This window comes from Plasmodium yoelii (assembly GCF_900002385.2).
Source record: "Plasmodium yoelii strain 17X genome assembly, chromosome: 1".
In the NCBI taxonomy this organism is placed as follows: domain Eukaryota; phylum Apicomplexa; class Aconoidasida; order Haemosporida; family Plasmodiidae; genus Plasmodium; species Plasmodium yoelii.
In genome coordinates, this window is record NC_036173.2 from 186,156 (window position 1) to 209,654 (window position 23,499).

At 23.8% G+C, this 23,499-nt stretch overlaps 7 protein-coding genes across 7 annotated transcripts; 4 read left to right on the forward strand and 3 right to left on the reverse strand.

Moving 5' to 3' along the window:
- Nucleotides 1-451: 451 nt before the first annotated feature.
- PY17X_0102500 (Homo sapiens KIAA0052 protein) lies at nucleotides 452-4,500 on the forward strand (the record flags this gene model as incomplete). The annotated part of the gene is made up of 2 exons (XM_724595.1): nucleotides 452-4,245; nucleotides 4,365-4,500. 2 exons carry the CDS (start codon nucleotides 452-454, stop codon nucleotides 4,498-4,500), a joined length of 3,930 nt encoding a protein of 1,309 aa, XP_729688.1.
- A 1,129-nt stretch (nucleotides 4,501-5,629) lies between these two features.
- PY17X_0102600 (MYND-type zinc finger protein, putative) lies at nucleotides 5,630-6,896 on the forward strand (the record flags this gene model as incomplete). Its single annotated transcript, XM_022957794.1, has 3 exons — nucleotides 5,630-6,195; nucleotides 6,401-6,518; nucleotides 6,792-6,896. The coding sequence occupies 3 exons, from the start codon at nucleotides 5,630-5,632 to the stop codon at nucleotides 6,894-6,896; spliced, it is 789 nt and encodes a 262-aa protein (XP_022811219.1).
- A 1,003-nt stretch (nucleotides 6,897-7,899) lies between these two features.
- PY17X_0102700 (liver merozoite formation protein, putative) lies at nucleotides 7,900-8,853 on the forward strand (the record flags this gene model as incomplete). The annotated part of the gene is made up of 1 exon (XM_724597.1): nucleotides 7,900-8,853. One exon carries the CDS (start codon nucleotides 7,900-7,902, stop codon nucleotides 8,851-8,853), a length of 954 nt encoding a protein of 317 aa, XP_729690.1.
- Nucleotides 8,854-9,456: 603 nt separating this feature from the next.
- On the reverse strand, nucleotides 9,457-12,610 carry PY17X_0102800 (elongation factor G, putative; the record flags this gene model as incomplete). The annotated part of the gene is made up of 4 exons (XM_022957795.1): nucleotides 9,457-9,536; nucleotides 9,637-9,729; nucleotides 9,921-10,008; nucleotides 10,103-12,610. 4 exons carry the CDS (start codon nucleotides 12,608-12,610, stop codon nucleotides 9,457-9,459), a joined length of 2,769 nt encoding a protein of 922 aa, XP_022811220.1.
- Nucleotides 12,611-13,308: 698 nt separating this feature from the next.
- On the forward strand, nucleotides 13,309-14,463 carry PY17X_0102900 (geranylgeranyl transferase type-2 subunit beta, putative; the record flags this gene model as incomplete). The annotated part of the gene is made up of 1 exon (XM_722772.2): nucleotides 13,309-14,463. The coding sequence occupies one exon, from the start codon at nucleotides 13,309-13,311 to the stop codon at nucleotides 14,461-14,463; it is 1,155 nt and encodes a 384-aa protein (XP_727865.2).
- A 420-nt stretch (nucleotides 14,464-14,883) lies between these two features.
- Nucleotides 14,884-19,343, reverse strand: PY17X_0103000 (SAC3 domain-containing protein, putative; the record flags this gene model as incomplete). Its single annotated transcript, XM_022957796.1, has 5 exons — nucleotides 14,884-15,073; nucleotides 15,298-15,773; nucleotides 16,018-16,281; nucleotides 16,466-16,812; nucleotides 17,009-19,343. The coding sequence occupies 5 exons, from the start codon at nucleotides 19,341-19,343 to the stop codon at nucleotides 14,884-14,886; spliced, it is 3,612 nt and encodes a 1,203-aa protein (XP_022811221.1).
- A 2,604-nt stretch (nucleotides 19,344-21,947) lies between these two features.
- Nucleotides 21,948-23,354, reverse strand: PY17X_0103100 (conserved Plasmodium protein, unknown function; the record flags this gene model as incomplete). The annotated part of the gene is made up of 1 exon (XM_724876.1): nucleotides 21,948-23,354. The coding sequence occupies one exon, from the start codon at nucleotides 23,352-23,354 to the stop codon at nucleotides 21,948-21,950; it is 1,407 nt and encodes a 468-aa protein (XP_729969.1).
- Nucleotides 23,355-23,499: the final 145 nt, after the last annotated feature.

Consider the following 23,499-nt stretch of genomic DNA (forward strand, 5'->3'; position numbering starts at 1 on the left):
CTAATTTACAAATTGTTGAAAAAAAAAACAACAAAATAATGTGAAAAATAAAAATGGCAATTCTATAGAAATCATGTTTTAAAATATAATTTGTTTCGATTTTTCATCATCTATGCAAGATTAAAGACCATGTTTGTTTTTCTATCTTTTTTATTGAACGGGAAAAAAGAAATACTTAAATTTGTTTTCAATGATCGTTGATAAAATAAATTCGGAGAAATATATATACAATAATTAACCAATAAATAAAGTAATACAGTGGGGAAGAAGAAAAAAAAAAGAACATAATAAATATATGAAAAAAATATTTAAGTATAAATAAATAAATAATAAAAAATATATATATACTTATCCATTTGTATGTTTACATGCACATTTTTCGGATATGCGCTTATGAGAATTACGAAAAATTGTGTTTCTGATAAGGAAATATTTTCATCATAAATTAAAAATGTCTGAAAACATTGATGACTTATTTAATGTTTTTGAGGAGGATGAGACAAAAAAAAATCTACCAAATAATAGCAAAGCCCCCGATCATTTAAATGCTATTGTAGAAGAACAAAATGGCCAAGACAATATAGCCTATCCAAACGAAGGGTATATAATGAAAAATGAACAGACTATAAATAACAAAACAACAAAGGCCGAAATTAAGGAAAATGAAATTGAAATGGAAATAAATTACGAAAGCCCCGAATATAATGCCCCAATAGACTACAAGATAAACATTAACAATATAATAAGTAATCATAAAAGTAATAATAAAATAAAAGAGCAAATTAAAGAAGAAATATATAATGAGGCAGGAAGTATAAATAGAAGTAATAATCTTTTTAATAATAAAATAAGAAAAACGAATGGAGAAAATAGTCAAACAAAAACTGAAATAAGAACGAACACATATAAAGAACCTGTTCGGGAAATGCTAATTGAAAATAGCAAGACAATAAATAATGATGATGTTTTAGTTTTAGAAGAATTTGGTAGCGATGTGAATTGCATACATAAATGTGTTAGGCCTCAAAGTTATGTACATAATAAATTAAGTGAATCTATAACACCTGCTAGAACATATAAATTTGAGTTAGATACTTTTCAAAAAAAATCAATAGAATGTTTAGAAAGAAATGAAAGTGTTCTAGTATCTGCTCACACATCTGCTGGGAAAACCGTTATAGCAGAATATGCAATAGCATTAGGATTGAGAGATAAACAAAGAGTAATTTATACAAGTCCTATAAAAGCATTAAGCAATCAAAAATATAGAGACTTGAGTGAAGAATTTAAAGATGTAGGATTAATTACAGGTGATATATCAATAAATCCAGAAGCATCTATAATAGTTATGACAACAGAAATTCTGAGATCTATGCTATATCGAGGATCTTCATTAACAAAAGAAGTGAAATGGGTCATATTTGATGAAATTCATTATATGAGAGATAGAGATAGAGGTGTTATATGGGAAGAGACTATTATATTGCTCCCATTAATGGTTCGATTCATTTTCTTAAGTGCTACCATACCAAATGGTATACAGTTCGCTGAATGGGTTAGTAGTATTAAAAACCAAGCATGTCATATTGTTTATACAGATTATAGGCCTACACCTCTTCAACATTATATTTATCCTACATCTAGTGAAAGTGTATTTTTAATATGTGATGAAAATAAAAATTTTAAAAAAGATAATTTTATAAAGGCTGTTAACGCACTGAAAGATAGAAGCATGTTAGATGAAAATAACCAAAGCGGTGGAAATAATAAATTTAATAAACGAATGAGAAAAAATACATATGATATTGAAAAAATCGTTCAAATGTGTCACTCTCGTAATTACACTCCTTTAATTATTTTTGCATTTTCAAAGAAAGAATGCGAAGTTAATGCTACAACATTGCATAAGGTTAATTTAACTGATGATTCAGAAAAAGAAGTCATAAAAGAATTATATGAAAATGCTATTCAAATATTAGCAGATGATGATAGAGCATTGCCACAGGTCCAATTTATTTTACCACTATTATTAAGAGGGATTGGTATTCATCATGGAGGATTATTACCAATAATTAAAGAAATTATAGAAATTATGTTTCAAGAATCATTATTAAAAGTTTTATTTAGTACTGAAACATTTTCTATGGGTATAAATATGCCAGCCAAAACAGTCGTATTTACATCACTAAAAAAATTTGATGGGTTAGAAAAAAGATTAATCACATCAGGTGAATATATTCAAATGGCAGGAAGAGCTGGAAGAAGAGGATTAGATGATAGAGGGATTGTTATTATTATGCTAGATAGTCCATTACATTGGAAAGATGCTGAAAAACTGTTTGTAGGCGAAGCTAATCGATTAGTGAGCCAATTTCATTTAGGTTATAATATGATATTAAATTTATTAAGAATCGAAGGTATTACACCAGAATTTATGATTGAAAGATCTTTTATTCAATATCAAATGAAAAAAAATCTTTTCGAACAAATTTTTGCATCAAAAAAAGTTGAACAAAAAAGTCAAGAAATTTTAAATATATTGACAAATATTTATTTAGGTCAAAATGGGGAAGAATTTACTAAAGCATATTTATTAAATCAAGTTAAAACAAACGATGTGGAAACAATTTTAAAAAATAAAAATGTAAAAAATGAAGGAACACATATTTTACTTGAAAATAACGATCCAAATGACCCCAAAACAATAGATGATTATAATAATAGTGAAACTTCAAACACGGTACTCAAAAATTATATTACTACATTTTCTGAAATATCTAATTACTACATAACACGAAATAAACTTGTTGAACTGGGGGAAACTTATAGATCATTATTAACATCTAAAAAAAATATAACTCAATATTTGACCATGGGTAGATTACTATATGCTGTTGAGGACGACTTGAAGTGGGGATGGTGTATTTGTATTGAAGGGAGAATTGCTGAAGAAAAATATAACAATAATCATAAAAATAATAGTACAGGAAATAATCGTAATACAGGAAATGATAATAATATCATTGGCTATGATACCAACCACACCAATAGTTCCAACGATACAAAATTTAATAAAAAAAACTCTGTAGAAAATAATAGAAATAATACAAATATATTAGTCGTAGAATGCTTAGTTCCCTATGTTCAAAACAAAAAACGAAAGTTTCCTCAAAATAATGATGATGATGATGATAATAAAAATTCCCAAAAAAGAGATTTAGAATTTTTACCAGCTCATGATAGATTAAAAGCTCAATGGAAAGTCATGACATTTTATATAAAATGCATATATCAAATATCAGCAGTTGTTTTAAATATAGAAAAACCATTTGATAAATCTTCTGAAGAAGAAATTGAAAAAGTTAAAAATAAATATAATACTATGGTGAGCTGCTTAAAGGGAGAACAAAATATACCAGTTATTGGTTCAAATCAAATGAATATTAAAGATGATGAGTTTTTTAAAATTGTTAAAAATATTTATTATTATGAAAATATATTAAATAAAAATAAATTATTAAATAATAAAAATTTAAATAAATATTATCAATTATATAGTAAATATGTTGCTTTGCAATGTGAAAAAAACATACTTGATTGCAATATTGAACAATGTAAATTTATTGTATTAAAAAAGGAATTAAATAATATGCTCATATTACTAGAAAGCTTAAACTATATTGAAATTACATATAAAACCCATGAAAAAAATCAAACAAATAATGATCAAACAAATCGTTCCGATGGCGAAAATGACCAAAAACAAATTGATACTATTAACGAAAAATTGCTTACACAAAGTGACACTCATAATGACATCACTAATAAAAATAATAATGATGAAAAAAACTATGTTGTTACAATGAAAGGACAAATAGCTAGTGCAATTTTAAGTGTGGATGAATTAGTTATATCTGAATTATTTTTTTCAAATTTTTTCAGTAAATATACTTATGATTATATATGCGCATTCTTATCATGTTTTGTATATGATGAATCAACAAATAAAGAAATTACCATTAACGACCCTATACTAATCGAAGGATATCAGCAAATAACTAAAACAGCAACAATAATAGCTAATAAAATGAATCAATGTGGAATGAATATAAATGTAAAAGATTATTTGGAAAAATTTAAATCAGCTATTATGCCTATTGTTTTGTTATGGGCTCGTGGTCATTCCTTCATGGAAATTCTCGCGGATTCACAAATATATGAAGGATCAATAATAAGAACATTAAGGTAGGCATACGTATATATGTGCTCGTGAGCAGTATATATATTGATGCATACATATAGAAATTATATATATGTTCCCATCTTTTTACTAATTTTTGTAAACATTTTTTTTATTTTTATAGACGTTTGGATGAACTACTAAGACAAATGATTTGCGCATTTAGAGGAATTAATAATGATAATATGTGTGAAATCTTAACCACCGCTACAAAAAAGTTGCGCCGGGGAATTCCATTTTCACCTTCCCTCTATTTATAATGAATACAATTTTCATATTCATTTTTTTTTCATTTTTTTTTTAAATATTCTTTTATTTGTAATATATTATTTTATCTTATGTTTATTTAATATTATCCTAACCGTTGGTAATCACATTGTTTTTTCTTTAACACTTTAAAAACTCACTAATTCGTTAAATTTGTAGAAATTATAAATATGTAAGAACTATTTTAATATATTTTTTCAATCTTTTCTGTTTTTATTATTACTTTTCTATATCCATATAGCACTAATATACATTTTGCAAAAACAATTGCTTATTTTTACACACATAAACATTTGCATATAATCATGTATCATATAGTATATTTAATAATATTTCATATAAGTATTTAAATAATTTCTATTTTTATACAAACCATCATCTAATTCCAATTCAATCACTTTTACCATTATAATAATAACATATATTGCGTTTATATATAGACTGTAAAATTATATATCGATTTTATCAATATTACTGGGAAACAAAAGCAACCTTTAATCATCGTGGTTCTTTAATTTGGGTTTTGTAATAGTTTTTTTTATAAAAACATAAAGATTATTAAAGCAGTGTCTTCAAAAAAAATAACAATAAAATAAATAACAAAGAACCATATATACATAATATATATATATATGTTTTTTATCTATGCCATTTAAAAATAATGATGCTAATATTATCACAATTTGTTAACTTTATTATTATTTTTTAAACATATTGTAAATTAATGTTTTTCTTTTATATTTATGCATGTGCTTTTTTTACATTTTTTCGGGGGTATTGAAAATGGTACCAATATGTATATAAAATAAAAACCGCTGATGGCTTAAATTTTGTATTTTTTCTATAATAAAATAACTGCGGTATCTCTTTTAATGTTAAAATAAAATATTCATTTTTTAGTTTATTCATGTTTATATTTGATAAAAATTCCATTAGGATGTATTTATTTGAATTTTTTTTAAATCACTAATTAGCTATTGAAAGGTAAACATAATCTATTTTACCTCTTTCAATTATACAATATCAGTTTTATTCGATCTTTTTTGATTCCATATCATTACTGCTATATTTTCTATTCCTTAAAAAATAAAATATAATCTTATAAAACAATCAACCCACAAAATGGCAGACGATATATTAAAATGTGTTCACTCTGAATTTAAATATGTTTTAATAAGTAGTGATATAAACAACGAAATAAAAGAATTAAAATTCAAAGGAGCGGAAGAAAAATTCCAAAGTACCTTAAGCTCATATTTTAGAAGAATAATTTTTGATGAAAAAGGAAAAGATGAATTAAAAGAAACAATTCAAGAAAAATTAAAAGAAAATACTAATAATAATAAAAAAGATGAAAACGAAGAAAATGACGAAAACAAAAATTCTTTAAATACAATATCCCCTGATTTAATAAATACCGCAATAGAGTCATCTCAGACTTATCAAATCATTCCATTGACGGTACCAACTGAAAAAAATAATTATTATGCAATTAATTGCTATATAGATGATATAGGACGAATTAAAAAATTACCATATAATAGTAGAGCTTCACGAATATGCAGTACAGACATATATGGAGATGCATTCTTGTCAAAAACATATGATAATGAAGATTTTAAAAGATGTGATTTTACAATACAAGAGTATGAAGAATTTTTAAAAAACCCTCCAAAGGCCGAAAACAGGTAATATTATACACCTTATGGTATATCATATCCCATTTTATTATCATTGACCAATATACATATATATACAATAAGAAATTATCGGTTTAATACCAAAAAAATATATGCAAACATTTTTTTATAACATTATATCATATGAACTAGGCTTAAATTCCTCACATTTTTTTTTTAATATTTTTTTTGTTTTTTAAAATTATCTATATAGATGGAACCAAGCCCAAGCTATGCAAGACTTGTTAAGACAAATGAAAGATCAAAAAGAAGGAGTTACAAACACCAATGCACCCGTTGCAAAGCCTATCACCTGTGAACATTGCTATAAGGTAAGTTTTGTGGCTACACCCCCATATAAATTTCTATCTATATCTCTAATATGCCTAATATATGCAGCATAACTGTGGTAATTTTGTATGTCTTAATAAATAAAAGTATTCCAAACCTTGAAAAGTATCACAATACGGCGATACCACATGTTTTTGATAAAACTATTTTTTTATTGAAACAATTATCATTTTATAAATTTTAAAATACTTCTACGTAGACATATTTTTATTATTTCAATGCATTTTTCTTAAATTTATTTTATATATTTGTAGGAGGAAAAAACATTAAAAAGATGTGGAAAATGCAAAAAAGTTTATTACTGCTCAGTTGAATGCCAAAGAAAAGATTTTGTTTTTCATAAAAGAATTTGTTCTTAGAAATTCATATTTTACCAGTATACATAATTAACATATAAATTAATTATTATATACGTATATTATCGATATTATTTTTTTATATTTTAATGGGCTACTTTTTATATAATGCGAAAACAACCACTTTTGGATAACAAAATTTGTTGCTCTTTTTTTATGTGCTCAACTATAATCATGTTCATATAGTGTATATGCATTTTTTAATTTTTAATATAAAACACATTGTTAAAAAATTAATTTAATTAAATTAACTAAATATAATTTAATGCAACAAAATTCACATAATACAATTCGGGATATTATTCCCTACACATTCTCATTCAAACGATTTTATTTTTTTAAGTTTAATTATTTTTTTCGATATATATTATAAAAACACAAAAGTTTATTCTTTTTATCAGGGTTTATAAGAGAGTCTTTTGTACAACTTATCTACAAAATATTCCAACCCCAATAGATAAACAGTTCCCCTGGTATATGTATTAATTTATTTGATGATATGAAAAGTTGCAAATATTTTCATTTTAATCTGAGAATACCAGAATGATCAAATAGAACAAATTTTATTCTTGTACATATTGTTTTTTTTTCTTTTTTTTACGTATGCATTAATCTAGCATTTTGTTTACAAATCCAAAGATATATATTTTTTTTTTAATTTCTACTTAAATTATGAATGCCGCACTTTTTTTAAATACTATAAAAAATTAAAATACACCAAAAATTATAATGAATGAATCCAAATATGTGTACACATATTATAGTTTAGCATGCATGAAATGATAACATTAATCTAGCAACTGAAATTCAGTATTATTGTTTATGGAAAAATTTAAAAATCATTAAATCAACAAGCTAACAAATAATATATTATAAACAAATAAGTAATTAGCATAAAAAAACAGCGCAATATCACAAATTTACAGAACATTTCTGTTATTTCTTGTTTAACCTACTTATAGTCATACATAAAATAATTCTCCTCCTTTAACCCTTCAAGGCAAAAATGAAAAACTCTTGGAGACACAAAGCTCTAGCCCTTCCGTTTCTACTATTATCATCAGTCCTTTGTAATAAAACTTTCTTTGTAGATATATTAAACGGAATTAATATCAAATATAATAATAAGGTACCCATAAATAAAAACGTATCAAATTGTTATGGGCAGAATAACACCAAAAATGATAATAGATACTCTTCTATGAAACAGCATTTTTTTATACAGAATACAGCACAACCAACTATAATCAGTGAAACTTGTGACATAGAAAATAATAATAGGAATGCAAATATATTAAAACAATATATTTATACATTATCCCATTTGACCATTTTTGATATTGATAAAGAAACAGATATAGAACTTAATATATCTTTATTATTAAAAGCATGTATAGCTTCATATAATTATATTAAAAATATTGAAATATATACTTCTAATGTCAAAAATAAAGAAATGTGCTCATTTATATATGAAAATAGACAAGATTTTGAAGAGTATTTTAATTTACAAGTATTAATGTATGAAAAAATGTTTAACCCCAACGAGAATATAGAGGAGCTATTAAAATCCCATATTAAAGATGAAAATATTTATAAAAATGATTTAAAAATTTACAAGCAAATTAAGAATAATAATATAGAATTAAAAAAAGATATTTTAGAAGACATTCTTTTTGAGTCTATAAGACTAAATAAAATGATTCAATATTCTCTTACAGTAAACAAATTTAATTTGTTCTCAAATCCTATCCTATTCAAACTATTCTTACACTTTAAAACGAATGGAATTTATTATGATATACTCTTGAACATTATAAACAAAATAAAATATTATTATTCCATAAAAAATATTAACGAAGAATATAAAAATAAGATATTCAAAATTGTAGACAGTTATATAGCAATTTTAAATAGCATAGATGATGTATATAAGAAACATGATGGAAATATTTTATAATGCGCAAAAATATGAATGCAACATTAATAAAAATTAAATAAGTTATACATATTTGCCCATTTTAACATATATAATAATCCCCCAAATGTTATAGCCCATAGAGAGAACCAATCGAATATACATCAATTAAAATAAAGCCTTTTACATTATGCATACTTAAAAATATTTTAAGCCATTAAACAAAAATAAATAATTTTTTTATAAGTTTAAAAATGTGTTATAAATTCATAAAATCCAAATTATGTAAACATTTTGAAAATTAAAATGAATGAAAAATGCTAAAAAAAAGAAAAAAATATATGTTAAATACTTTTGCGCATCTTACACTTTGAGAAACACATCTTTTATATTCATCTTATGTACATTTATTTTTTTAGAAAAATATTTTAAAAACTTACACCAAATAATTAATACAAATAAAATTGCCATCTATAAATTTACAAAAATATTTCTGTGAAAATATTTTTTGTAACACCAAAAAAAATATTTATTATTACAATAATAGCCAAAAATTTTAGTCAAAAAAGGTTTAGGTAGGAAAAGTAAATAATATATATCTAAATTGTATGCATCAATATATTTATGCATAATTTTGACATATTATTATTCCTTCTTTTGTAAAAGCTGCTCCTGTATGTAGGGCGGTACCAATGAGTACGTGTGTAGTGTCATCGTGTAATTCCCTATAAAAACGAAACAATAAAATTTATATATAGTGATTTATGAATTTCTTTATAATTGTTTATTCATATTTTTAAATGTATAACATCCAAAAATTATAACCTCGTCCCTTTGTTATTTTCCTTAAGTCGCTAACATATGATAAAATGGATGCCATGGGGGCCCTGGCATAAATTTCCTTGGTATACTCATCACCTGATTTGGGTGTAAGTTTACAAAGATCCATGTTGAAATGAGTGTATTTATAATTAGAAACGAAAAAAAATATTGATTACATTCAAACATAAAAATAATAATTTGACAATTAAGAGCAGTGTAAAACAAAAATTGATAATACCACTAATAAAGTATATCTATCCTTTTTTATAAGGCTCTTTTGAACTTACTTTCGTCTATATGTTGAATTTTTCCCCTTTTTTTAACCAAGTCACTTATAACTTCCCCAAGGTATTCAGTTGGCACTGTTACGTTTATCTGAAAACAAAAGGAAGAATTCAAATTAGTAAACATTTGTAAAAGTATATAAAAATATGTTCCATATATTTACATATTCATAAGTCTCACGTACATTCATTATTGGCTCCAGTAATCGGACTGAAGTTTTTTTTGCAGCTTCTCTGATTGCAAGTCCTGCGGCCAACTTAAAGGCATGCTCATTACTATCCACAGGATGGAATGAACCATCTACTATTCTTATAACAATATTTATTAATGGAGAATTAGATAAAACACCTAAATTACATTGCTCCCTTATGCCTGCATTGATTGCATCAAAATACACAGAAGGAATAGCTCCACATGTAATTTCATTTTTTATAATAATATTATTATTTACTTCTGATGTATCAATATTCATACAATTTTTATCCATATCGTCATTTGTTTCTTCTTTTTTGTCATCATTATTATTATTAACATCATATTCTTTATCTTCTTCTTCAGTATAATTATACATAGGCTCTATTTTAATATGCACATCACCATATTGTCCTCTACCACCAGACTGTTTAATATACTTTCCTCGGGCTTCTACATTTTCAACAAATGTCTCTTTATACGATATTTGGGGTTGACCATATATAATAGGTATATTAAAATCTTTTTGAATTTTATTAATTATAATTTGTAAATGCAATTCTCCAACGCCACTAATTAGTAAATCTTTTGTATCAGGATTTATATGAAAAAAAAATGAATGATCTTCTTTTTTAATTTTAATTAATGCATTAATTAATTTTTCATATTCATTTTTATTTTTATTATATATATAAAAACTGATAATCGGAGGTATTTCTTTAATTTTTTTTAATTCAGTTCTTAAAAACACGTTACTTATTGTATCCCCAATTTGGGTATCCTTCAATCCAACAATTCCAACAATATCACCTGCATACGCATTTTCGAGTTCATATTTTTCACTGGAATGTATAAAAAAAATTTTTGATACTTTTTCACTTTTCTTTGTTCTATTATTATATATAAAATCACCTTTATTTAGTTTCCCTTCATATACACGAACATAGTTAATATTTCCCAAATGTTGATCGTTCATAATTTTATAAATTAACCCCACAAACTTTCTGTTATAATCTTTTATATTCTCTTTGCTTAATTCTTCTGAAATTAAGTCGTTTTGTTTTAACTCATCTTTTTCATTTTTTTCATTACTATTTAAAGTATTGGAAATAGCTTTATGATTTATTACTTGATTTACAGATTCATCATATATATTATTAGATCCAGAAGTAACATTTTTATTTATTTCGCTATTAACCCCCCCGTTTATATCATTACCAATGCTCACATTATCCATTTTCTCACATATGCTCTTTTCATCTTTTTTGCTATTTAATATAATTTTCTCACCTTTTTTATTAACGTCATATTTATATATAATTTGGTTCTTATAATTTTGTATACAATCTATAGGAGAAGGTAAATATTTTACAACCATATCAAGAAGCATTTGGACATTTTTATTTTTCAAAGAAGATCCACAAATAACTACATTATACTTTTGTTCCACAACTAGTTTTCTTATATAATATTCAACTTCTTCTACTTTCATAACTTTATCATTTAAATAATTATCTAAAAAGGTATTAAAATTTTCGGCTATCTGCTCATATAATAAATTTTTATATTTTAAAAAGATACCATAATATTCTTGTGGAATATCTTCAAAATAAAAATCATGGGCATTTTTATATACAATCATTTTTTCTTTTAATATATCAATAGTAGTTATAAAATTGCTCATCTCAAAAACAGGCACATATAAAATCAATATTTTTTTATTTAATTTCCTTTTAATTTCTTCAATACAAGATTCAAAGTTAGCTCCAACTTTATCTAATTTATTTAAAAATATTATTCTGCTAATATTATATCTATTTGCTTGTTTCCATACTGTCTCAGATTGTGACTCAACACCTTCACTACTATCAAAAACTACTATTCCACCATCTAAAACTCTTAAACTTTTTTCAACTTCTGCAGTAAAATCGACATGCCCAGGGGTATCAATAATATTTATACGATAATTTCCTAAATTTTTTTCACTACCATTCCAATAACATGTAGTTACAGCTGCATTGATAGTTATTCCCTTTTCTCTTTCTATGTCCAAATAATCCATTGTTGATAAACCTTCATGCACTTCTCCTATTTTTTTTATTACATTAGTATAATATAATATTCTTTCTGTTGTTGTAGTTTTCCCTGCATCAATATGTGCAATAATCCCTATGTTTCTATAATTTTCCAGATCGACATTTTTTTTTAAAGAATGATTGTTACTCAATTTTAATCGAAAAATATTTACCTTATGCATATTGTTACATTTTCTCCTATATTTGCTTAAAAGATCATTATTTTTATTAAAATATTTATTTCGAATAAACAATTTTATTCCTTCACTTTTTCCTCCCCTATTATGTTTAAATATACTTTTACACTGACTTAACCTTTTCTTATTATTCAAGCCATTTGCCCCCACAATAGTAAATATCAAAAATAAAACCAAAATAAATCTATCCAAACCTTTATAACTTTTTGATAAGAATATTTTTATCATTTCCGTTTTTTTCCTCCTTTCATTTTTTACTTATTTTTTATGTGTTTTTTTTGACTTGTAGGAATTTAAATTATATCTCTGTGTATTGTTATATATACATGTAAACTATACAGAAAATATATAACAGTTAAATCAATTATTATTTTATAATGTAAAAGAAGAGGAAAAAATTTTATTCAAACAAAATTTTACTAAAAAATTACCCAGCTAGCTAAAACCTGAGATGCTGCGTATATTTTTTTAAATGCTTTTATTCTGTGACGTGTTTTTCCCATATGTCGCATTTCAGTAAAGATAACAACAAACAAAATAAAAAATATAATATGCACATAAATAACATAATCAGTATGATGATAAAGATACCATCAATGAAATCGCAAAATAATTCATACCTAAATGCTTTTATAATAAGAAATAAGTTGAATTAGTATGCAAAAAATATACAGTAGTAGTTTATGACATATTATATTATTCATTTTATTTGATACTTGATTTCATCTTCATTACCTCTATTTTAAATAACCTCATTAATATTTTCTCCTTTCTCTTTATTTCCCTTTCTATATATTTATTAATGCTGTGTAAAACTTTATCCCAATTTTCATTTCCAGTTTATAAATCGTTTTCCCATGATTTTTATAAAACCCTCAATCAAAAAAACACTATAATGAAACTCACAAAAATAAACTTTCACTAAAATGATTTTTTTAGAAGAGAAACATATTAAATATTTAAATTCATACACAACTGTTACCAATGTCGAAGAGCTACTATTTAATGAAACCCTTAAGATGTGTGGGGTGTTTTATTTCATCTGTTCTTGTGAAATATTATCCCATGAAATCGATAAAAAAGAAGAATTGATTAATTTTATTTTAAAATGCCAAAATACAGATGGCGGGTTTGGAAATAATATAAATTACGATTCACATATTGTATCAACACATTATGCAATACTATCACTGTTAATTTTAAATTATTCATTTGATACAGTTAATACATATATATATAAAGATGAAAATAAACTAAATGATATAGATAAAGCAAATTGTAAGGATGAAAAAAGAGAAATAGATTTAAATTATGGAAATTTGGTTAGTGACCAGTTTAATAATATTTCAAATGATACTAATCATAAAATAAATAAAAATATTCAAAATGAGCAAACAATTCGAGAAATGACTTCCCAATATATCTTAACTCTATTAAATACAGATGGTTCAGTTAGAGGAGATATATGGGGAGAAGTTGATACACGTTTTGTTTATAGTGCTGTTAGTTGCTTAACGATATTAAATAAGATACACTTAATTTCTATCGAAAAGATATCATCATATTTATTAACAAATTATTCTATTTGTGGAAATTCATTTTCATGGACACATGGAAATGAATATCATGCAGCTAGCGTTTTTTGTTGTATTGCAACTTTGGCATTAATACAAAAATTATATTTAATTAATGAAGAGAAAGTAGCTCATTGGCTAAGTCTTAGGCAAACCAATAATGGCGGTTTTAATGGACGAGCTGAAAAATTGACTGATACATGTTACTCATGGTGGATTTTTTCATCATTAATTATTTTAAAAAAATATAAATGGATTAATAAAAATTCTTTAAAAAAATATATTCTTCTTTGTCAAGATATCAATAGTGGTGGAATCAGTGATAACCCTGATTGCCTTCCTGATATATGTCATACATTTTTTGGATTAGCAGCATTAAGTCTGATAGATAATATTGGTGATTCAGAAAAACAATTCAATTTAAAGAAAATGCATCCAGTTTATGCCATTCCAATTGATACAGTCAAAAAAAGGAATTTACCGAGTTTCGGCATAGATACATTATAAGAATTATAGTAAAAAATATTATTATATATTATATTTTTTTTGTTAACATATACATTCCTATACATAGGCATTATACGCATTAGCTCACATATGTGTCAACAAATTTTTATTTTAAAATTTAAATGATAATTTAATTCGAGTTCAAATATATACGTATATATTTTTTCGGAAAATTTTGTATATCACTATATTTTGTAACATCAAAGTTACTGTTTAACAACAAAAGTGACAAAAAAAATAATAAAAAAAAAATAATAAAAAATAAAAAATAAAAAAAATATTAGTAAAACAATATATATATACATACGCATTTACATATACAAATGGCTCAATGCAGAACCGTTGTTTTAAATTGTTTTCAAAAAAAAGTTACATATGCGAGTGTGCATGTACATATTTTTTATGTTTTTTTATTTCACCCTATCTTATATGATTTATATATTTATTTTTGAGCAATGGTGATTTCAAAAGATTAACAAGCGATGATTTGCTTAATACTTCATTATTATTTATAATTGTGTTAACCTCGTTTAAAAATTTTAAACATTCGTGATCATTTTCAAAATTTAACAATTTGGTTAAAGTTGATATATTTACCTTTATGCTCGTCCTACAAAAAAAAAAACGGTGAATAAATATTATATGAATATATCAAAATGAGGCCAATTAAATCGAACATTCCTCTTTGCAAAGGCACTGCATTTTTGCAATAAAATAAATATAATAAACCCATAACATTCCATATGTTGCCATTTCTGAACGAAATTGTACGTTTTAAAACATAAAATTAAAGTTTTAACGAGTTAAATAATATGTATCCTTGAATAAACTTACTTGCATATATTTATAAGGGCCAAAAGCCTATATTTGGGCAAAAACAAAACAATTAAATAATTCGTCAAATAAGGCATTTTAATTGGATTATTATCTGTCATAGCAACATCATTCTGAATATTCTCAAGCCTACTTGGGTCACTATGTTCATTAACAAATGCGGAAAGTGAATCAATATTTACATTTAAATCAGCATTTTCATTTATTGACATTAAAGTAGGCAAATATGCTAATATATGATTATTCACAAACACTCTATAATATATATATTCATGATTTTCTGTTTCATTTAAGGGTGATATCATATTGATATTAATTAAATACATTTTGTTTTTTATACACTCATTTAAATAATAACATAATTGGATATTCGAATTATTTTTCTCTTCTTCACTCAGAGTTAAATATTCGATAATAAATTCTTGATGCATATTTTGAAGAGTTAGATAAATCAGCTTATAGCACAGAAATTCAACCTGCCAAAATCCGAAAAAAAAAAAATAATGATAATCGTCTAACTATTACTAATGAAAATAGTATATAATCCAGCTTATATTATAAAGTGGTTTGTTCGGTCACAAGAAACTGTCAATCCATTTATTTGTCACAAATTGATTAATGCCATTTGCAAAAAATGTTATAATCACCAACCGATCTTATGCACATATGTACGTATATATATATTGTGTATTTTATATCGAAAAAAGGAAATATTCCTACCTTTGATTTTTTTATGTTAAGCCTTTGATATAATTCAAACAATTTGTTAATACATTGTAGAAATTGAAACAAGTCATTATTTACAATGCAAATTCTAATATTCGTTTCGTAAATATTTATAACATCATGGTGAAAAATATTTTGTATATTTAGATCTTGCCGCATAGATCTAAATTGCTCATTTATGTATTTATAATTTTTGTCGATATTGTATTTATATAAAATATATGCATATGTGCACTTTAAAACGGAGAAACTTCGTACCTACAGGAGGATGAGAACAAAATGCAAAATGTATATATATATTTGTAAAGTTCAATATATTATGTGTTATTCATGCTGTTTATTAATCAAATGGGAGTATTTTTTTATTATATTGTTGTGTAATATAATTATTTGAAATATATGTATATACACAAAATACAAATAAACAAAATTCAATTCTTACATTTTTCTTTTCCGGAAGGGAAGTTAATCGGAAAAAAAATTTTTGAATATTTTTACATTCTCCAACAAAATTTTTATTCTTATAACAACTAGAATAATTATATTTTTCAATTAAAATTTCAAGATTTCTATATTCTTCACTTCCCTTGTCTCCAGATATATCAAGATAAAAAGGATTATCACCTCCTAATTCCTTTTTCTTGTTTTTTCCAATATCAAAGCATCTTTCTTTTCGTTTTTCTCTCTTTTCTATTTCTTCTATGCTTAATTTCATTTTCTTGTCATTTAAATTAAGTCCTATTAAATCGATATCCATATCTATGTTATTTCCAATTTTTCGTTTCGACCCTAAAAATATTGAAAAATAGGTTAAAAAAATCCAAAATTAAATATAGGCAATTGAAATAAACTAATTGAGCAATATCATCCATGTTATACTACATAAACAATTACATTATTTTATAATAATGCAATGGTGTATTAATTGAAAAACAATAACAATATGATAAAAATAGACGCATAAGAAATGACAGAAAAATCCTACTTTTATTATTTAGATAAAATTGCATATCCAGTGCTATAACTTCTTCTTTTGTTGGCAAAATATTATTTATCCATAAAGTCGATTTTAATAATTTTTTCTTTTTTAATGCAAATAATTTACTTATGAAAAATTTTAAGCTTTTAAAAAACTCTTTATTTTTACACTGTTCTCTAAAATGCTCATTTAAATTATTTATATAACCCTTAAAGCTATCCGATTTATTTGTTATTTCACTAGAATTTTGAAAAAATTCCAAGTTATTCAGTTTTGAATTATTATTGTTATTAACTGACTTCCCGTATACACTCAGATTATTATCATTATTGTTTATAATTTCACCGCCAGCATATTCAGATTTATCTGAATTGTAATCATTTCCAGATTTTTCAAAATTATAATTTTCTTCACCCATTCTATAATCATTATTTTTATTTAATTTATTATTATCATGCATAAAATTGTCCTTTTCATTTCCTCGATTTTTTATCCTATTCATATTATAAAGCCCACCACTTCTTATCTCATTTGTAATATTTTCATTATTCGTTCCATAATCCATAGAAAATACATTATTATATTGGGTATCATGCATATTATTATTTGTTTCTAAATTTTTATTTATACCTTTATTATTAAAACCATAATTGTTCTCTTGCTCCCCTCCTTTAATACCATATTTTATCGTATTACCAGCTGGGAAATTGTTATTTCTGTTTTCGTTATTATTATAACTTGTATTATAGTTATAATTATTTATATTCCCATAAAAATTATCATAATTCATTTTATTTCTTCCATCTATGTTATTATTCCCTTTCAGGTTATATAATCCGCCTTTATTTACTCCGATATTAGTATTATTTTGGCTATAATTTGCATTTTGAATGTTATTGAACCCATACAATCCACTATTATTAATCACACTAGTATTACCACCAATATTATTATTTCCGACATTTCCACCTTTATTTTCATCGCTCAAATCACTTACTTCACTCACCGCATCACTCAAATTTTTTCTTTGATTAGTATCATTATAGGCATTATTAAATGATTGAAATATTTTATTTTTAGACTTATTTAAGCTAAAACTTATTTTTTTTTTTTTATCATCATTATTACCGAAACTAGCCATATTTTCGTTTTTATTAATATAGCTAGTACTACCACTCCCTGAAATGTTATTTTGAAAACTACCCATTTGTTCTGATGTAAAATTGTAATCATCATTTTTTTTATCATTAATATTTTTATTTAATTTTTTCATCTCTTCAATTGAATCAATCATATTATTAATTTTGTCTGGCTTCAAATTATAGTAATTATTATACATGGATTTATTTTCTTTATTATTATTGGAATCATAACCATATGTATTATTTTTATCAAGGAAACTATTTCCACGATTATTATTATTATTGCTAGAATTGACATTGCCACCTCTAATAGAAGTAGCTGTATTCCCTGCCACATCATTTCGACCAGAAATATTTTCGCTATTACTTATCTTAGATAAATCTGATAAATTTTCATTATTAGCTAAAGGTAAATTAATATTGCTTATGCCTATACTGCTCAAATTGCCCAAGTTATTTAAATTCATTTGTTCGTATAAATTTAACTTTTGCAAATTACCATTTTGTAAGCTTGCTTGCTGATGCAATAAAAATTCTTGTAGATTTGTTTGCTGCTGATAATATAGCAAATTAGATGATACACAATTATTAATTTGTTTTATAGATTCAGGCGATGATAATATCGCATTTTTAACAAGTAAAAAATATCTATTTAACGTTATAAAAATATATTTTTTAGATTCAATAGCTGCGTCTTTTTCAGGATATCCTAATTTTAAATAATGATAAAAAACATGAAAGTAATATATTTCCTTTACTTTATTAATATATAATTCTACGTAGTTTTCATTAGTGTTCATAAAATATGGAAATTCACTTTTATTTTGTTCTCCTTTATTATCCTTTTCATTATTTACTTTGTTGCTACTATTATTTTCATATGTATTCATATAATTATTATAATTTACTTTGTTTTGATTATTATTATTTATATTTTGGTAATATTTATTATCATTGTTCATATAATAATAGTTTTTATTTTGATAGTTGTTTTGGGCATTATTATATCCATCAAAATTGTGACTGTTGTTTATCAAATTATTTTGTGTATTTCCCACTCCAGAATTGGAGCTATTACTATACAAAGGCTTTGCTTCATTTTTGTTTTGATAGTGTATATTTTTATTTATATCGTCCTTTTTGTCTTTACTTGAATCGTTCATTTTTCCAGCCACTAAATTATTCGTGTACGCGTGCATTTATATACATATATACGATTTCTTTATATACATAAATCAATATGTAGCTAATAATTATTTAAAAAAATTAACCCTATACATACGCGCATATTTTCATCATAGAACATGCATTGTTTCGCTTTATTTTTCCACGTTTGCTCACGTTTATTTCTCTTTGTTTGCTCTTTTTTACTCTGATTTTCCCCACAAATAATCATAAACAATATAATTGTGTCACAACTTAATGTAAATTCTTTTGATAATATCGTTAAAACATTTTTTTGTTTTTTCCTCTTTTACTCCTTATTACGAAAGCACAAAGAATTATAAAGTCTTAATTTTAATAATTTCCAAAAGTAGTCTATTTATTTCTACTATACAAAATTATTGTATACACATACTATAAGGAATAAGATTGTGACAATGTGGAACAACTGCTGCTTGTATATAATATATATATATTCGTATATATTTTTATATATTTCCACATATGTTGCAATAAGTCATTAAATAGATATACAATTTCCTTGATTTTTATTCTTCGTTTTTCGATTTTTTTGTTTTTTTCATTTCTTTTTGTCGTTTCAATATTTAAGTGTCATAAAAAAATTATAAAAGTTACAAAATAAATCAAAAAAATGTATGAATAAAACGAAAATTTATTAATTTTAAAATAATCTGCGTGATGATCAAATTAGTAATTATTATTTCAATTTACAAAAAATTGCTAAAACATTTATTATAATATAAAAGAGATATTATAAAGTAAAATTATAAAAACATGGGCAAATATATATATATAAATAAAGAAATATATGGGTAAATAAAATATTTAAGCTACTGCATATATTTTAATTATAATAAGGCATTTTTTTATACGCATAGAAAGCAAGAACAATATGGCGCATAAGGGAAGTATAAAAAATTATTATAAAATCTAGAAGAAAAAAAAACATATTAAATATATATTTTTTTTTACCCTTAATATAATGCAATACGATCAACTTCAAGATAAACATATAAAAATGTTATGCAAATATTATATATTGTATTACAATAATTGCCGCTGCAGTTTTGTATTCAAAATGAAATAAATGTGCATGGTATTTAATTAAAAATAAAAAATAAAAATAACATTAAAAATTTGAATGATATATACTAAAATCGATATAGATAGAGCATATAATTATGCATTTATTAAAATATGACTTTCTTTTTTGGATTATTATATATATGTATAATGTACTCCCTCGTTTATATAAAGAAAATAAAATTATAACAATTTGTATACTGTGTACCCTTTGTTTTAACAAGCATAAAAAGCATATATATTATGTGTATTATAATATCCATTAATAATTTCCTATTTTGTTTATATAATTTTTTATTTTTACACATTGATGGGAAATAAATTTTAAATCATTTATTTTTTATATAATCATATCCTGATTTTCTTAAATTTTACGAGTATTTTTAATTTATATGAAATTAAAAAAATAAGTATACATGTCCGTTGTGTAAAGAATTTACACTTACCATAACCAAAATTTATTTCGATATGTTATTCTTAAATATATCACTTCTTTATCTCATCACCTCATTCGTTTTACTTTTCCTTTTTTACTTGTGTAATATTTTCAATGCTCATAATTTATCACTTCAAGAATTTAACCTGAAAATACTTTATAGAGACTTTCTACACACATTTATATAATTTAAGAAGTGACACAAACATACACATATATATATGTACATTAAAAAAAATAATTTAAGTAAATTTTTTTTGTGTATTAAGAGATACTTTTTTATAGACGCATATTCATTTCTAGTTTCATAAAAACGTTTTATTTATTTACATATTATATTCATAAATCCAAAAAACTATATTAATTTGTACAACGAAAAGTAATAACATATATTTTATTTCAATATATTCATTATTATAAAAATATATCTTTTTCCATTTTCACAACTTTGCTACATGTACTATTTTAAATAATTCCATTATTTTCTCATACCCATTTTTTATTATATTAACAAGGGTATAAAAATTAATATTCCTACAAAATATGTTTAAATGATAAATTAAAAACATGGAAAAATTCAAATATCACAAAATCATGAAAATCCTTCCATTATTACTTCTTACTATCTTATATACACATAAATATCGACACCTTTATATCTCCTTTTAAATCTTAAATTAGTTTAATTCGTTTAAGAAGTGGTTAACAAAAACAATGGCTAAGATAAATATTTCTATTATATATCACTGTAAACAAATGTCCAATATAAAATCAAATTTTCATTAAATAATTTACATGTTTGCAAATTTACATAATTCTGCTAAATCAAAAAAAAATAGAAGCGGAAAAAAACAAAAAAACAAAAAATACAAAAAAATTTCCATTTTGGAAAAAGAAACAATATCCCTAACGCTTTGTTAGACACTTTTTTCACTTATCCAAAATTAATAATGCCAATATGATGCACCATTTATTGTTTTTATTTTAATATATATGCAGCTTATCGTACAAGACCCTTAAAATACAATTTTTCACATGTACATAATTTATACATTTAATGCACATGCTAGCATATTATTGTAAAATTTAGATAGCATATCTATGTATTTCGTAATGTATCATACCATGAAATGTTGTTAGGCGATTTATATCCTTGGTGAATTATATACTTTATTTGTACTAATGGGGTATCATTATTTTCTATATTTATATTATATTTATTTTTTTCATTATCTGTGCTTGAATCTAAGTCTTTCAAGAATGAATTATCAGGTAAAAGCATTGTTCTTTCAATTGAATTATCTATATCATATTTAGTATTTATGGGAGCATATATTTTATTAATACTTTCTTTTGTTTTAAATATATTATCAATATTTTCTTGGAATTTTTGTTTTAATAAATATAATGGCTTTTTATTAGTAGATGGAGAAAATGTGCATTCTGTCATTTCTTTCTTATCTATATCTATTTTTATTTTTTTGAGTTTTTTTTTGGTTTGTTCTTTGAAATAGTTTATATGTGTATCCAAACTAGCATTAACTAAATTACCATCTAAAAAACATATGTTTTCTAATTGTTTATTTTTTTTTTTTATTCTAGATTTTTTCATTGTTTCTTCATCATTTATAGTTTTTAAATAATATACATAATCATAAAATTTCCTTATTATATTTCTAGGATATTTAAACACTCCAAATAAATCATTACTATCATTTTGATTGCATGTATCTACAAACTCTTTTATGATGTTAATGAAAAATGGTTTTCTTATAATATTGTCTTTTTTTTGAAAAATTGATACTTTTAGCAAAATAGCCAATAAAAAGTTAGCAAATTGTTTTGTACAAAAAAATACTTCATTTTTTTCAAATTCTTTTCTAAACACCTTATTCATTTTTTTATTTATTTCATTACCATTTAATGTAACATTTTTTATCATAAAGTTTTTATCATTTTCATAAATCATTTTAATCACATAACATGCATATTCCTGATTAATATACCCCTCATTCCCCTTATCAAATAAAAAGTATATATTTAAAATGTTTTTTAAAATTATAATATCAACTAGTTTACTGTTTATCTTATCATTATTTATTATACTTTCTTCACATTTATTAATCACCAAATTTTCTTCTAAATCAAAACCCTCTGGATAAATTTTCAATACCTCGTTGGAGCTATTCAATGAATCGCCATTATCATATATAAAATCCGGACTAACAACATTTTTTACTTTCGATTTCCATGATGTTATATAATTTTTCTCATTTCGACCAGAACCTATAATGCTCGCTTTATTGTATATAAAAGAATTCGGTATCATACAAGGGTTGCATTCTCTTTTTTTATTATCAATACAAAGATTAAAACTTTCAAAATACCCATCTTTATCTATTTTATGTCTTCGATTTATTATCTCACTTTTCGAAGTTTTTTTACAATATTTCACGTCTCCCTTTACTGGCGAAGAATAATTTATATATTCATTTTTTTTTTTCATTAATAATTTTTTCCTTCTAAATAATTTTATAATATTATGTTACCTTCAGAAAATTGGAGATATATGCATGTATATATATTGTATTTTTAAGGTCAATTTTACATATAGTAGTACGATAAATAAATGTAAAAAATCGAGAACTATA